The sequence below is a fragment of the Podarcis muralis genome, chromosome 15, assembly GCF_964188315.1.
Source record: "Podarcis muralis chromosome 15, rPodMur119.hap1.1, whole genome shotgun sequence".
Lineage (NCBI taxonomy): Eukaryota > Metazoa > Chordata > Lepidosauria > Squamata > Lacertidae > Podarcis > Podarcis muralis.
The window spans coordinates 16,578,312-16,593,381 of record NC_135669.1 but is presented as its reverse complement, the minus strand read 5'-3'; the positions used below and the strand labels follow the sequence as shown (position 1 = coordinate 16,593,381).

The 15,070-nt window shown below is 45.7% G+C and overlaps 1 protein-coding gene across 5 annotated transcripts; it reads left to right on the top strand.

Annotated features, from left to right (window-relative positions):
- The first annotated feature begins 760 nt into the window (after positions 1 to 760).
- SLC37A4 (solute carrier family 37 member 4) lies at positions 761 to 15,027 on the top strand. Of its 5 annotated transcripts, XM_077919585.1 has the most exons (11): positions 761 to 968; positions 4,115 to 4,230; positions 6,208 to 6,662; positions 7,827 to 8,059; positions 9,540 to 9,783; positions 10,041 to 10,199; positions 11,328 to 11,413; positions 11,595 to 11,708; positions 12,447 to 12,512; positions 13,490 to 13,628; positions 13,712 to 15,027. In XM_077919585.1, exons 3-11 carry the CDS (start codon positions 6,515 to 6,517, stop codon positions 13,876 to 13,878), a joined length of 1,356 nt encoding a protein of 451 aa, XP_077775711.1. In that variant the 5' UTR covers positions 761 to 968; positions 4,115 to 4,230; positions 6,208 to 6,514; the 3' UTR covers positions 13,879 to 15,027. The 5 variants fall into 5 exon arrangements, with proteins under 5 accessions (XP_077775711.1, XP_077775712.1, XP_028563597.1 ...); XM_077919586.1 differs by lacking the exon at positions 4,115 to 4,230; XM_028707764.2 differs by lacking the exons at positions 761 to 968; positions 4,115 to 4,230 and adding an exon at positions 995 to 1,406.
- The last annotated feature ends 43 nt before the right edge of the window (positions 15,028 to 15,070 follow it).

Here is a 15,070-nt window from a genome sequence, read left to right as displayed (position 1 = left end):
GTTTGGTAATCCCAAACCCATCCAGGCCTCCTGTGTGGGCAGTGAGAATTGGCCATGGTGCCTAAGTGCAGTTTTTCTTTCCTCTCGCTTCCTTCCCCTCCATATTGGTGGATGCATTCTAGAGCTTGGGTAGTCAAGTGTGGTGCCCTCCAGGTGTTAGGCCCCTATTCTTTTAAGCCCAAATGGCTTAAGCCCAAGGGCAGTCCAACATCTGATGACTACCATATTGGCTACCTTTACTTGTGATTTTTCCTTGTCCCTGAACCTCTTTTTAGTGTGGAATCCTGTCTCATGTAAAGCCCCCACTATATAAAAGGGTGTGTTAGATGGTTTTTCCTAAACTTTAAATACTCCTAGCATAAAGGCGGGGCCTTGTTTGGTGTGGTGCTTGATGCCTTCAGTTGGGGTTTCATTTTTGACAGGAGGGACAGGGAGGCTGTTGCCTTGGTGACCATTCCTCTGTGGAAGTGGCTGGCCAAGGGGAGAAAGTCAGCACTCTTTTATTTTTATGTTTTATTTTATTTTATTTTATTTATGGCCTCCTTCAGCTTCTCCTCAAGGTGCTTCCTACTTAAAATGCTGTCAGCGCAGCCTATGGCTGCCTCAAAAGGCGCAGCCCCTTCTCGTCGTTACTTTTTGGCGGGAAAAGTGATTCAAACTTGGGAGGCCGCCGGTCTTTCAGTAGTGGGAAGTGCGCGTGCGCTGCAGCTTGGCTTGGGACTGAGGCCGACGGGTAAACAGGTAAAGGAGGCCAAACACGGATGGCGTCCCTGCTTAGAAAGAGAAGCGTTACCATAGGAAACTGCGCGCGAGGGGCAGGGATTGACCGGAAGCTCTTACCTGTGTCGACACGGACAATATGGATTGGAGGAGCCCGGAGAGTGGCGTGCCCCTTGCCCAATAGCCGAGGAGAATGCTTTCCGCAAGGCGGAGCTCCAAGCTGCGGGTCGCTGAGGAGCCACTATCAGGTTAGCCCACTTTTCCCGCGGCTGGTGCAGAGGAACCACCGCGGCCGGTTGGTGGGTTGGCGGCGGCGAATGGTCCACGTCCGGCTTGGGCAAGCGCCCTTGAATTGTATGGGCCCAAGGTGCCCGGGCCGACGTTGATGGGCGCCCGGCGGCCTTTGGGAGCGGGAGGGAGCCGCTGCGGCGAGCGTGATAAAAGTTTCTTCCTGCGTCCTCACGACCTTTCCTTCCCTTGTTGTGTGGATCTATACTAAAGGGTCACCCCTGCCGCGCCGCTGTCCTCTCGGAGGGTGAAGGGATGGGGCCACGGCACTCCCCTGAACCCGTCCACAGGCGGAAGGAGTGGAATGCGAATAGCCTCCGCCCGGGATCGGGGGACCCGTCCGGTCTCTTGACTGCCTCTGCACCTTCAATTGCCTTTCCTGTCTGGCTCCGTATGGGGTACGTGCCAGGCACCCCCACAAACACCCGAGACTCAAGATCCTGCCGTTTCTCGATTTAGCCCCATCTCTGCCTAGACCACGTCACGCGGGAAGGTGTTTTATATTACGCGGCATTAAAATTCGTTATTGTTTTAGCCAAATAGCCTTTGGCACCTCAATATATATGTTTGTATTTCTTTTACTACTGATTTCAGCATTGTACTTTTTAAAATTGTTGTCATACTTCCTGCGTTCACATGATGAAAAGGGGGTAAGAAATTGGATAATATTTGGATTGTTTGTTTTCATAAATACAAACTTATATATGGAAATGAAGAATAAAGGGAGTGCAGCTCCTAATATATAGCGCCATGCTCCAATCCCAAACTTTTTAAATTCAGACATTCGCTTAAAGTATACAGAATTATCTCAGGCTAACTGTTAACTCCACCGTAACTATTGCCTCCCTCCCCTTATTAATTATTAAATTAAACTTTACTAGTCACTTGTAACCCAAAGGGTCTCTGAGGACTGTAGGTTGGAATATATATGTGTGTGTATGACAATAGCACAGAAATACATAAATACATTACGTCGTATACTACATTAATATTACATACAGCACAGCGTATTAGGAAAACACACAGACCCCCATTTGTTGGCATCTGTCTGTCTCAAGAGACAATGAAAGAGTTCACCATCAGAGGTAAAGTCAAACAGTTGGAGAGTTACAGCACCTGTTGTGGCTGTAGAAACCAATACGAGAGAGACATGTTTTATTGCAGGTGGGGTAAATGAAGGCATCTGGTTTTGCTGCTGCAGATGCATCACAGCGATTCATGACCTGACACTCTCCAGGCACTGCAGTTGTCTGCAAGGGTTTCCATATGGCGAGGTTAATGTTGTCAGCCTTCATGTCACATTTGCAGACATCTTTGTAATGCAGAATTCGAATCCCCGCGGCGGGGTGCGCTCCTGTTGTTCGGTCCCAGCGCCTGCCAACCTAGCAGTTCGAAAGCACCCCCGGGTGCAAGTAGATAAATAGGGACCGCTTACTAGCGGGAAGGTAAACGGCGTTTCCGTGTGCAGCTCTGGCTCGCCAGAGCAGCGATGTCACGCTGGCCACGTGACCCGGAAGTGTCTCCGGACAGCGCTGGCCCCTGGCCTCTTGAGTGAGATGGGCGCACAACCCTAGAGTCTGTCAAGACTGGCCCGTACAGGCAGGGGTACCTTTACCTTTACCTTGTAATGCAGAATTGGTCTGCCTAGTGCCTGAAAGCAAGCTCCTCCTAAAGCACATCCTTGGGGATCCTGTTCTACTTAGGAAGAGACACTAATAGGCAGCTGTTCACACAGAGTTGTCTTCATTATAAAATGTAATGTAAAGTATCCTGTAACACAGTCTTAGATAGTGGTGTAACAAGTGACTAGATAAAAATTTTACTCTGAAAAAGTGTACGTAATAGCATTTGCAACCATGTAATGTCCTTGGCCCAGTCCTCCAGCTTGGCTGACTGCCCATTGCCGGCAGTTACCCAATTGTAAAGTTATCTCTGTTAATTATTCTTTGGCCTAAATTCAGTAGAGGGAAAGCTCCGCTGACTTCATCAGACTTGTATCAGAACCATTTTGATGGACTTTCCTTTATTGATTTTGCTTGCTGGTTTCTAAGCCCTTTTAGGCTCTAGAAAGTCATACTGTTTAAGTAAGATATGGGATCTCCTTCAGAGGGCTGTGAAAAACTGGGATAAATGTGACCATACTCTTATCACACTTGCTCAGGACAAATGTCTGCAAGCTGCTTCACTGTGTCCCAGGAATAAACCCTTCTAAAAAGCAAGTAGCTGGGGGACCTCATAGGACTTTCAGCTGAATCTTGGATCTAAGATCATTTATAATCTAAAAAGAGTGGGATGATCCTAGCTAAAAAGAGGTGACATTTAAAGGACTTCTTGTTAAGGATCCTTGAAATTGCAGGACTCTGTAACCCGTTTATAATTTTAGGTGGTCCCACATCTGTGCGGGGAGTCTGAGTACTGCCTTGTCCATTTCAACTTCATTCTACTTTGCTCTCTACTAGCTCACTTTTCCAGACAATTTATCCTTTTGTTACAAAGTCCCTGTGAGAGGACACAAAAATGGCAGCAAACTACAGTAGTGCTGTCTAGCAACACTGCAGTGAAATTATCACATGTCAAAGCAGATTTTTAATCTCTGAATGAGATTTATTCTTGGAACTTAAAAGAAGCAAGGAAACTTTTTTAAAAGTGGGGGGAGACATTTTTCAGCTCATGGACAATTGTTTTGCAGAGATGACATATCAGTGGTGCCCAGAGCAGGAAGCAAAAAGTGCGTAGAACAGCTGTAACTCTTACATCTGTGCAAGAGGCTACATTCCAGCAGTCAGCCACAAATTACCCATCCTTCCATCCATGCTAGCAAAAGGCATTATCACAGTTCAGGGACACATTCCAGCCACACAAAAGCACTTAAGAAGGGTACAGAGCTGAACCAGTTAGGAGAGTGGCATGAGGGCTGGGTAGAAAGGCTTGGAGGGTTGCATTTGGCCTCAGCTCAGATTCCCCATGCTGTTTGGGGGGACTTTTACTTTGCCCCATGGCATATGTGCTATGGAGTGCCACAAGAGTGTTTCATTCTTTCTGTTGTTTAAGAAGAAGAGCAGTCGCTAATACGCTGTTTACACTCAGCTCTATCCTTTTCATATAGGATTCATGTGAGACAGGATGTTATGAGCAGGGGAATTGCGGTAGCCATGGACCAGACAGATGCTAATAAACTTAACGGTAATAAGAAGAGGGCCAGTTCATCTAATCAACCACATGGTGGCTGTTCCCTTTTCTCATCCATTCCTCCTGTAAAAGTTTGCATCTTGGGGATGTCTTGGTTAGATGCAGCCTTATGCTGGAAGCCCAGATGGCATCTAGCACAAGCCTTTCAGCAACTTGGGCTGATGCACCTACTGCACCTGGTAACCATTGTCTGTGACCTGGTAACATATAACTTGGATTACTGCAGCACTTCTAGGAGCTGCCTTTGAAGACTACACATAAACATAAACTGATGCAAAATATGACAACTAAATTTATTGACTGGAACGCACTGCATGGAATTGTGTCTGCATGTCTGTCTAAAACTTACTTTTCTGTTTTCATGGAATAAGCTGTTTTGGAATATTAATGATGGGTGAGATTACTCTAGTGCTTGGGGTACCTGTTTTTTGCAGCCCTGGTTCTGTTGTGGCAGAGGACAGGCTGTTGAGCAAGTAGAGCTGGCCAAGAAACTAGTATGTTTATCAAATCCACAGAAGCACAGCATGCACAACATTAGGAACCTTAGTCTGGTGAGCAGAGTGCCCTAAGGTACCTGAGCAGAAATAATAGAGACAAAGCCTGAACTTTTCCAGAAAAAGGAAGTGTTAATTATGATAAAAGGCAAATGGCAAGCAAAATTATGGAAGGTTTTCCTCTTATGGGCAGTCCCTTTAACGTGGGATATGTTAAGATATGGTATACCCCAACAATCTAATCTTTCAGGTGTGTGCTTAAGATCTTTCTATTTGCCCAAGCCTTTTCTGACTGAACTTTTCTGTTGTCATCCATATCAACTTTATTATTCTTGGTATACATTTTATACTTATCCTTGTTTTTTGTACACCACCCTGATATTTTATAATGTGAGTGCTTTATAAATAATTAAAAACGGGGAGAAAGCTTAAAGGGAGATGGAGGGCAAAGGTGGACACAGACAGAAAAAGACGTTCCAGTGCTTCTGCCAAGCTATATGGGGCAGGTAAAACAGGGCTGAGTCGAAAGCGGGTTTGCAAGCACAGCTGATCAGTCCTGTGCATATGGGCTTTCAAATCCCAAGAGTAAGCTGATTGTCTGGTCTTATGAAGCACTGTTTATGGGACTGTGTTAGTACTTTTCTGGATGTGCCTTTGCCTGCATGGTTTGATTTCAAACAGTGTGGGCAAAAGCAGTTCATCTAGTGCTTTAAATTGATTTGGATTTTAATTTTATGCCGCCTTTCTGTATTTTATGCTTTTATTTTTGTGCTTTTACATTTATACACCTTTATGTTTGTATTTTAGCTCTACATTTAGAAGCTTCCTTGGGATTTTTGATAAATTGAAAGGCAGAATAAAAGTCTTCCAAATTAATAAGTTTGGTGGTCCACTCTGGAAAAACAGTAGAGGGAAGTGTTTGGTTTTTAATTCACTTGCAGTATCAGGGCCATCACTCAGTGGTAGAGCCTCTGCCTTGCATTCAAAAAGTCCCAGCTTCAACCCACAGCAGCCTGAGGTAGGGCTGGGAGATACCCCCATGCCAAAACCTGGAGAGATTCTTGCTGCCTGTCTGTGTTGACAATACTGAGCTAGATGGACCCATGATCTGACTCTGTAAGGCAGCTGCCTATGTTCCTGCCGATACAAGAGACAGCCTTCTTGCCTTACTGATTTTGACAAAGCAATCCATCAGTGTCTGCGACTGCAGGATAATGTCTTTACAGCTTTGCACCTTCTTTCAGGAGCAAGACTCTTTTCCTGGGAAGGGTGGTGCTAGGTAGACTGCCCAGCCCATAGGCAGCTTGCTTCTGCAGCAGGACTTAGTTCCTATCAAAGATTATGTTGTAGACCTGATTGAGGAAGGCATTGATTTCCCCCCCCCCCCTTACTCCATCGTGCTATTTGAGTTCAGGGGTCAGAGTGTAGTGGGAGTGAGGAAACCCTTGTTAATCTTTCTACTCGGAAGACAGCTCTGTTTATCCCAGGCTAGTGTCTCTTGTTTGTTTCACTGTAGGTGGATGGATTTATACTGAACAGTGTGTCCAGCCATGTTCCCGGAGTTAATTATTCTCCAGAAGGTGGCCGTGAGCAGAAAAGAGAGCAACAGCGAACTCCAGCAAACCTCCGGGCTCAGCAGAAACCCTGGCAAGCGCCTGCCGCTCAAGTGCTCTGACAGCTGCTGGTTCCCTGCCTCTCTCTCTTCTTTCTAGCACATTGGTGCCGCCACCCCTCTTCTCACATTTACTGTAAACTGGGATCTAAAGGCAGAACTGCTACAGGCACCTTCTCTCCGTCCTTAGAGGCACAGCTCTGAAATCGCAATGGCAGGAAAGGGCTACGGCTATTATCGGGTGGTGATATTCACTGCCATGTTCATTGGCTACACCCTGTACTATTTCAACCGAAAAACGTTCTCGTTTGTGATGCCTTCAATCATGGAAGAGATAAGCCTCGACAAAGATGACTTGGGTAAGAGCTTTCTTCTTGGAGGGAGATGGTGCATGCAGAACATGTTTGTGGTGCTCAAAAAACTTTATCCTGAAAATATTTACCGGTACTTGAGATTTTGGGGGACTTCCTTTCTTTGTGCTTAGGGATTCAATTAGAATTCAGCTGTTGCTTTGCCAGGGAAGTTCTCTTTGGAAGGAGGCCAGTCACTTGGAGGCCAATTTGCAGTTCTGGGACTGATGTTGAAAGGCTGCTAGTTGGGCTTCTCTGAGTACTTGCATTTTCTTTCATTTCCAGATAAAGGCTGTCATTGTTGTTTTGCCTGTAATCTACCCCCTTAATGTCCACTGTGAAGAATTGCATCACTTCTTAACCTGATGTTACAGTAAAAACAAAAAAAACAAAATCCTTCCAGTAGCACCTTAAAGACCAACTAAGTTAGTTCTTGGTATGAGCTTTCGTGTGCATGCACACTTCTTCAGATACTGAAGATATCTGAAGAAGTGTGCATGCACACGAAAGCTCATACCAAGAACTAACTTAGTTGGTCTTTAAGGTGCTACTGGAAGGAATTTTGTTTTGTTTTGACTATGGCAGACCAACACGGCTACCTATCTGTAACTGATGTTACAGTAGCGCTAGTATTTATTTGTTCTTATGCTATGTTAAGCGCAATGCACTGTAGTTAAAACTATATTAATAATAATAGGAGAGCAGGCGCCTGCCCCAAGGCGCTTACAATCAATAATCCAACAAAGGAAAGGAAGCAGAGGCAGGAAAGGCATAAAAGTACATAATGTTTATTTCCAGTATGAGTACTTAGAGTTATTTTCACTAGGATATGGTGACTAAAGGATTATGCCAGACAAAGGGTCTGTGGACAATTGTTTACCCACAAGCTGGAAGCAGCTACAATAGATCAGTCTAAAGCCTGAGCAATATATTCCCAGTTTGCCTAGAGAAGGACAAACATGGCCTTTCCTGAATGTAGACTTAAGCTCGAGGTAATAGATAGAAGGGCATCAGAATCTATAGAGCCTCTGTGTCGTACCTAATCCTAATACTGGCTAGCATTTTGCTTGGTTTAAGTACTACTGTCAACGAGGCTGAAGAGTTCATTTGTGACCAAGTTCCTTTGGCATAACATGAGCATGGCATAACTATCTGGGTTCTCGTCCAATGCAGGTCTCATCACCAGCAGCCAGTCCGCAGCTTACGCCATTAGCAAGTTCATTAGTGGGGTCCTTTCTGACCAAATGAGTGCCCGGTGGCTTTTCTCCTCTGGCCTCCTGTTGGTGGGCTTAGTCAATGTGGTCTTCTCTTGGAGCTCTACCGTCACCGTCTTCGCAGGGTTGTGGTTCCTCAATGGGCTGGCCCAGGGCCTAGGGTGGCCCCCGTGTGGAAAAGTACTGCGCAAGGTAAGTGTGTGTGTGTTTGTTTGTTTGTTTGGTTGGTTGGTTGGTTGTTGCTGTTGTTGTTGTGTGTGTGTGTGTGTGTGTGTGTGTGTGTGTGTGTGTGTGTGTGTAGGGCATGCTGCTGCTTCCTGAGATATTCCTAGCAGCAAGTTTCCAGCAGGGGGCCCTGTGCCAAGAGAGCAGTCAGTCGAAATCCATTCTCCAGGGCAATGGAAGCTGAGAGCTGCAGGTGGCAGCAAGCGGTTCTGGTAGCTTTTGTTTAGTGACTGTTTCTGTTGCTGCTGGTCATTAATGCCAGAACCTCACTTGCTGTTTTCCTGTCCTAGGCTGCAGAGGTAGAGGCCTTGGCACTTCTGTCTGCTCCCAATAGGTGCCATGCTTCTGGTGAGCTTTGACTTGGCAGCGGTGGTGGGAACTATCAATCACAAGCCATATCATATTTCACTTCGAGATATTCTTGGGCAGCTGGCACCCCTGTTGCCCCCAGCAGCAGCAGCAGCCGCTTGCCCAGACTGCCTAAAATATGATCAAATGACGCTGAGCAAGTGGGCCTTGCAGTGGAAAGTGTTTTCTGTGTTGGGCTAGGCATTCTGTACCCAGGAAGAGCTGGTGTGCAAGCAGCATAAAGAAGCAAGAAGAGCACTGTCAATCAAATCAAAGGCCCACCGTGTTCAGCACCTGGTTTCCTGTAGTAAGCAACCAGCCACCTCTTGGGGACATACAGTAAGCTGGACAGGAAGACAATAGCTGTTGTTCTCCAGCAAACAGAGGAAGAGCATTCCTCTGATTCAGATGGTAGCATATATGCCTCATAACCAGTAGCCTTTGATAGTGCAACATCCAAAAGGAGAAGGGGAAGCTCTCTGGTGTCCTGGCAGTAACATACAACCCCCTTTGCAGAAAGATTGGGGGCTGCAAGTGTTTCTGGGAGCAGTAAACCCCCTTATTCAAATATAAAATAAAGGAGGATTATTGTGAAGTGTTTTTACCAAGAGGCCACTCCAGCTCCTTTTGTCCCACCTTCAGCCTGTGCAGAAGCCTCTGTCCCTCTCCCATTCCAGGGTCTGGCTGCAGGCAGCCCTTTGCTTATTAGCTGTGCAAGACCCTCTGCTTTTTTGAGCTGCCCTTGGTTATGCCCCTTTTATCTATCTCCTGTTATTTTTGAGAAGTTGTTCAGACTTAATCGATTGCATCTTGTTTCATTTTCTGCTGATGTATTTTTTATACTGTAAACTGCTTTGGGAGCCATTCAGCTAAAAGGTTTTGGGAACTATTTTCGAGAGTGGCAGTTTGAGATGCAACTTGGGGGACTGGTTTGCGTCCCATTGGTGACTCCAGCAAAATGTTGGCCATCATTGTTCATGACCAGCCTGGAGGCTTATGGAGCTGAGTTCTAAAATCACGTGAGCCTTCCGTATGCATGCCGGGCCCTGGAATGGGGACCTGCCCCAACTCATGTCCTTTCTCTCTCCCTTCTGTGTAGTGGTTTGAACCTTCCCAGTTTGGGACTTGGTGGGCCATCCTCTCCACCAGCATGAACCTGGCAGGAGGGCTGGGCCCTATTGTGGCTGCTCTGATGGCGCTGAGCTATGACTGGCGCACAACTCTGGCCCTTTCCGGCTCTGTGTGTGTGGTCGCCTCCTTTGTGTGCCTGCTCCTGATTAAGAATGAGCCCTCGGACGTGGGACTGCCCAACATTGAGCCTGGGCCCAAGAAAGGGAAAAAGGGTGAGTGTCTGGGAGGTGAGAACTGGCTGAGGTGGGACAAAACAGCAGAACTGCCTGATATGACCTACTTTTGACCAAGCTGCAAAGTGGAAGGTGTAGAATCTGGTAGGGCAGGTAGCCCTGACAGGGGATTATAAGAGTCAGCTCATGGAAGCCTCCAGTGAGGATCAATGGGAATCCATGAAATTCTCCAGTACAGTCAAACTTCTATGAGAGCTTAGCTCAAGCTCAAGTGAGTAATGGTTTCTTCCTTGCAGGCTCCTCGGCAAATGACAGCACACTGGCTGAGCTGCTGCTTTCTCCATACCTCTGGGTCCTGTCTACCGGCTATCTGGTTGTCTTTGGTGTGAAGACATGCTGTACAGACTGGGGGCAACTATTTCTCATCCAGGAAAGAGGACAGTCTGCACTTGTGGGTATGAGACACCAGCCCCAGCCTAATGTTGTGTTTCCCAGAGCTAGTCAAATCCTCATGGCAGGCAAATAACCCTACCCTTGAAAATGTAAAAGAGTTAATTGTGTGCCAATGTCAGTTGGAAGTTACCAACATGTTTCGCTTGAGGGCTGCCTCTGAGCCCTATCACTGCCCCCTTCATCATGATGAGGTGAGAGATGGTACCTTTTCCCTACCTTGAAAAGCAAAAAGAGGTGAGAGGAAATTGCAACTCTTATGTGCTTCTCCTTTTGCTGCTGTATTGTGGTTTCAAGACTCAGATCAGCAAGTAAACAGAAAGAGAAACAGAATAGGGGGAAGGGTTGGAGGGAAAGAGGGCTGATCTGGGAGGAAGGTGCAGGGGTCAGAGAAAAAAGAGCAGGTGCAGACATATGTTTGATCTAGAAAATGAATTCTCTTGAAATGGTTTAAGTTTTTTCCCCCACAGGATCACTACCACCACCAAATCACAGGTCATATTGACAGCTCCATTGACAGAATTGTAAAAACTACAGATGCAATGTTTTTCGTTGCTACCATGATGCAAAAACATGGATCAAAGACATGGATCTTTTTGGTTCCTCATTATTTTGACAGGATCTTCTCAAAACCACCATAAATCATAGATCAGATTATCTCTAGATTGGTTTTTTTCATTCTGTGTAAAAATCATATAGATCAATGAGAGTCCATTCCTTGTATCAATGTTTTTGAAGTACTGGAAAGCACTGGATCTTATTTTTCCAGTGTACCCCTCCCTCATTTGTCTGAGGAGAAATAGTGACACAGTTGAGAGAAGAAACTAGAAAGGGTTGAGCCCATGCCCCCCTTGCAAAATTTCAAATATGCACACAGGCCCAAAAAGATTGACGCCCCATGTTCTACCCTGCTACTGGCCATTCTCAATGCCAAATATTGTTTGTTTCCTGAAATACTTCGTGGTGGAAAAATATCTGAGAAACTGCTTTCAGCTGAGAAGTGTTAGTGCAGCAGGCAAGAAACTGTTAACCTGACAAATCCCTCATTTCCATGTTCTACAAGGAAGCAGAATTCCCATGTGCAGATTCTCCCTCTAGTGTAAGCTGGCTTCTATTTGTTGTATACCCTGTAGGAAGTTCCTACATGAGCGCCTTGGAAGTTGGGGGCCTGGTTGGCAGCATTGCAGCTGGCTATCTTTCAGACCAAGCAGTGGCACGGGTAAGTCACCCTGTCTCTTGTAGTACAAAGGACAGCTACTCCTGGATGTCTGTTTCAGGCAGCCTTCCAAGGCAGTTGGTGAATGGCAGTATGGACATAGGTAAAGGAGGGGCTTGGCGAGGCACAGGTACTGCTGAGGTTGTTGGCTGTTTTAACACAAAGGCATCTTCATGTCTTCCAGGTGGGCCTGTCAAATTATGGGAACCCTCGACACAAACTTCTTCTCACCATGATGGCAGGCATGTCGGCCTCTATGTACCTCTTCCGGGTCACAGTCACAGCCAGCTCTCCTAAGGTAAGCCATACAAAAGCAGTTTGTTGCCACAGCTCAGGTTAGGCGAGACAGATACAGTTCGGACAGAAAGCTGATTTACAGCATCACAATGTGATAGAGGAAAGGACAAAACTGTTCCCATGCACAAGCAAGGACTTTCCTTATTGCAAGACCTGATTGGCTCACAGCATCACCTGCTCAGAGTACTTATTGAACATGTAATTCTCTTGACTCCTTATGCTTTTTAGTAAGCAGTAGCACATCCCAGAAGAAGGATTTCCACAACTGAAATGAAGTTTGACTTCTGGGGCATATGTGATGTTCTCCGGCTTTAGATCCCTTAGAGTGAAAGTTTCTTGGGATCCTTCCTTTCTGGGCTTTTTACATCCACAGTCCCACCTATTGAAGCTATAAATTTCACGGCTTCGCCAGCTTTGCTCTGCCTTAGAGAAGCAGTCAAGTGAATCCCCCAGTTCCAAGCAGAGCATCACACGAGCCGATGTGGGGTATTGCCATTAATGGCAGAAGTAGGACCCTGTGGTCCTTTAACTCCCATCAGCCTTAGCCAGCATGAGCAATGGCCAAGGATGATGGGAGTTGTAGTCCAACAACCTGTGTATGGCCACAGGCCCCGATCATTGATGTACAGCATTGAAGGTGGTGGTGGTGTTTCTGAATGGCAGGTTTTACAGTTATTGCAATGCCTTTTTCTTCTTCTCTCTTTGCAACTTGCTCATTTTTTCCTTCTTTCTCTCTCAGGAAAGCGACTATTGGATTCTAGCCCTCCATCCTCTTTCTAACCTTGTGGGCTTAACAGAACACGAGGTCTATATTCTGCTTTATCTTTATCCTGCCTTAGCTTCCCATATCTTGCTTCTCTGCTGTTATTCTGTGGGGTTTAGAACCTTGAAGGAATGCGATAAACGTCTAAAAGAAACCAAAGCATTGTCTGTTCATGCTGTCAGCTGCTTCACACATCTGTCTCCTAACACGTGCACTTCATAGGTAGCAGCTTTGGAGCATCTGCCTATGGCAAAAGGGTAAAAGTAGCTTCTGGGGTGCTTAGGGCAGGGGTAGGCAACCTAAGGCCCGGAGGCCAGATGCGGCCCAATCAGCCTTCTCAATCAGGCCCATCTGGGAATCAGCATGTTTTTACATGAGTGGAATGTGTCTTTTTATTTAAAATGCATCTCTGGGTTGTTTGTGGGCCTGCCTGGTGTTTTTACATGAGTAGAATGTGTGCTTTTATTTAAAATGCATCTCTGGGTTATTTGTGGGGCATAGAAATTCATTCATATATTTTTTCAAAATATAGTCCGGCCCACCACAAGGTCTGAGGGACGGTGGACTGGCCCACGGCTGAAAAAGGTTGCTGACCCCTGGCTTAGGGAGACATGATATAATCCTCTGATTGCACTGATAGATAATGTTGCCCTAGACATGTTATCAGACCAGTGTGCTAAAGGTTCTCATTTTTACAGTCATATATATTTTAAGGACAGTTTCTGGGGTACTGTTGGAATTTGTGCATCTGCAAACAGTGATTTTAAAGCACTTACTGATATCTTGCACAACCTTTGCTTTCTATAGAAACTGCTGCTCATGTTCATTGTTAATCTAATTAACCAGATTGCTAATAAACAGTTCCCCTTGACTCCAGAAAAATGGAACTAAAAGCTCTCACAAGTATAGTGTAGTCTGAAACACTACCTCGTAGACAGAGATCCAGGTAGCAAGCTGTAGGGTGGTTGGAATTTTATTGCCCCCATATTCTGACTTTCTTTTTGGCCTTGTTTTGTTAGTTATGGATCCTGCTGTTAGGAGCTATCTTTGGATTTTGCTCTTATGGGCCGATTGCATTGTTTGGAGTAATAGCCAATGAGAGTGCGCCGTCAAACCTGTGTGGAACTTCTCACGCCATTGTTGCACTAATGGCAAATGGTGAGTTTAGTCCTTCCAGAAATTGAGGATGGCAACACATTCTCTCCCTCTGCCCTCAAGTGAGCTTTTCTTCTCTTTTTCAGTTGGAGGGTTCCTGGCTGGGCTACCTTTCAGTACCATCGCCAAGCACTACAGCTGGGGAACAGCCTTCTGGGTAGCAGAAATTACCTGCACGGTCAGCACAGTAGTGTTTTTCTTCTTGAGGAACATCCGCACCAAGATGGGCCGTGTACCAAAGAAGGCTGACTAAAGCAGAGCGGTGGCTTGGCTGTTGGAGGAGCCTCCCACTGCAACCATGGGTTTTAAAAAAGTACTCCAACAACTATTAGATCAAGGCAGAACTAAGCTTTGACAGTGTATCCTGGACCAGGGTAAAGTTTTCTGTTTAAAAAAAATAATCACTTTGCTGCCACCTATTTTTGTTCCTTAAAATGGGAACGGCCAGAATGGTTTGGACCTAATGGACCAAACCCTATTCTGCTTCTCCCTGGCAAAGGCAAGATTTGGCAGCTCCTCCTGATGATCTCACTGGCAGCCTGCACTTCTTCCAAATGTGTTGTAAGCAAGCAACGTAAGGACTCATTTTCACTGCCTAGAGAGGGAGATGTCACTTTTCTACCTCCATCACCTACAGAACACTTCTCTTGTGTATTTGTGCTTAATTATTCCCTTGATTTCTTCACCTTCCAACATTCAGTTAACTCTGAGAACTCTCTTCTCAAACGGTCTGTGGTTCATTGGGGTGTAATTGAATTGGAGACATTCACAAGAGGGAAGGCTTCATTCCTTAATCTTAGTATTTGGGGCTGTAGCTAGGCAAGGATGGACGGGCATGTGTACCTCACTAAGCATATAGACATGCAAACCTTAGAACTGGGCCCAAATGTGACCATCCAAGCCTCTTTTATCTGGTCCTCTGGATTCTTCCCCAGACCCCATCCCTACATTGTTTTCATTTTCCAGAATGTGTTCTTGAACTCTTGTAATGCTTCTTCCTTACATGGATGGAAGAGAGAAGGGGATGTGTGTGCGTAGAAACTAGTCTGCTGTACAAAGGTAAAATTTACCTGCTTTTGCCTCTGGCCCTGTCTTCTGCTGGCATGTTGCCAGCAAGGGAACGCAGCCCTCAGACTGATGTAAATAAATACATGATAATGAGGAAATGATTACCCGCACCCCCCTTAGTGTAAGGAAATGTAGCATTTAGCAGTTTGCACTGATCAGAACTTCCCTGGACACTTCTGCAGACATTTTAGGGGCCTCTACCTATAATTGCCATGAGGAGCTGATAATGCAGACTAAAAATGGACAGTTTTACGTGAAACTGGATTCCAGATCTTGTTCATTGTTATGGAGTATACACTGACAGCAATAAAGACAATAAAGTAGAATTAACTTATGTTCCTGTGCAGAGGCCTCTTCCTAAATAGTATTACTCCACT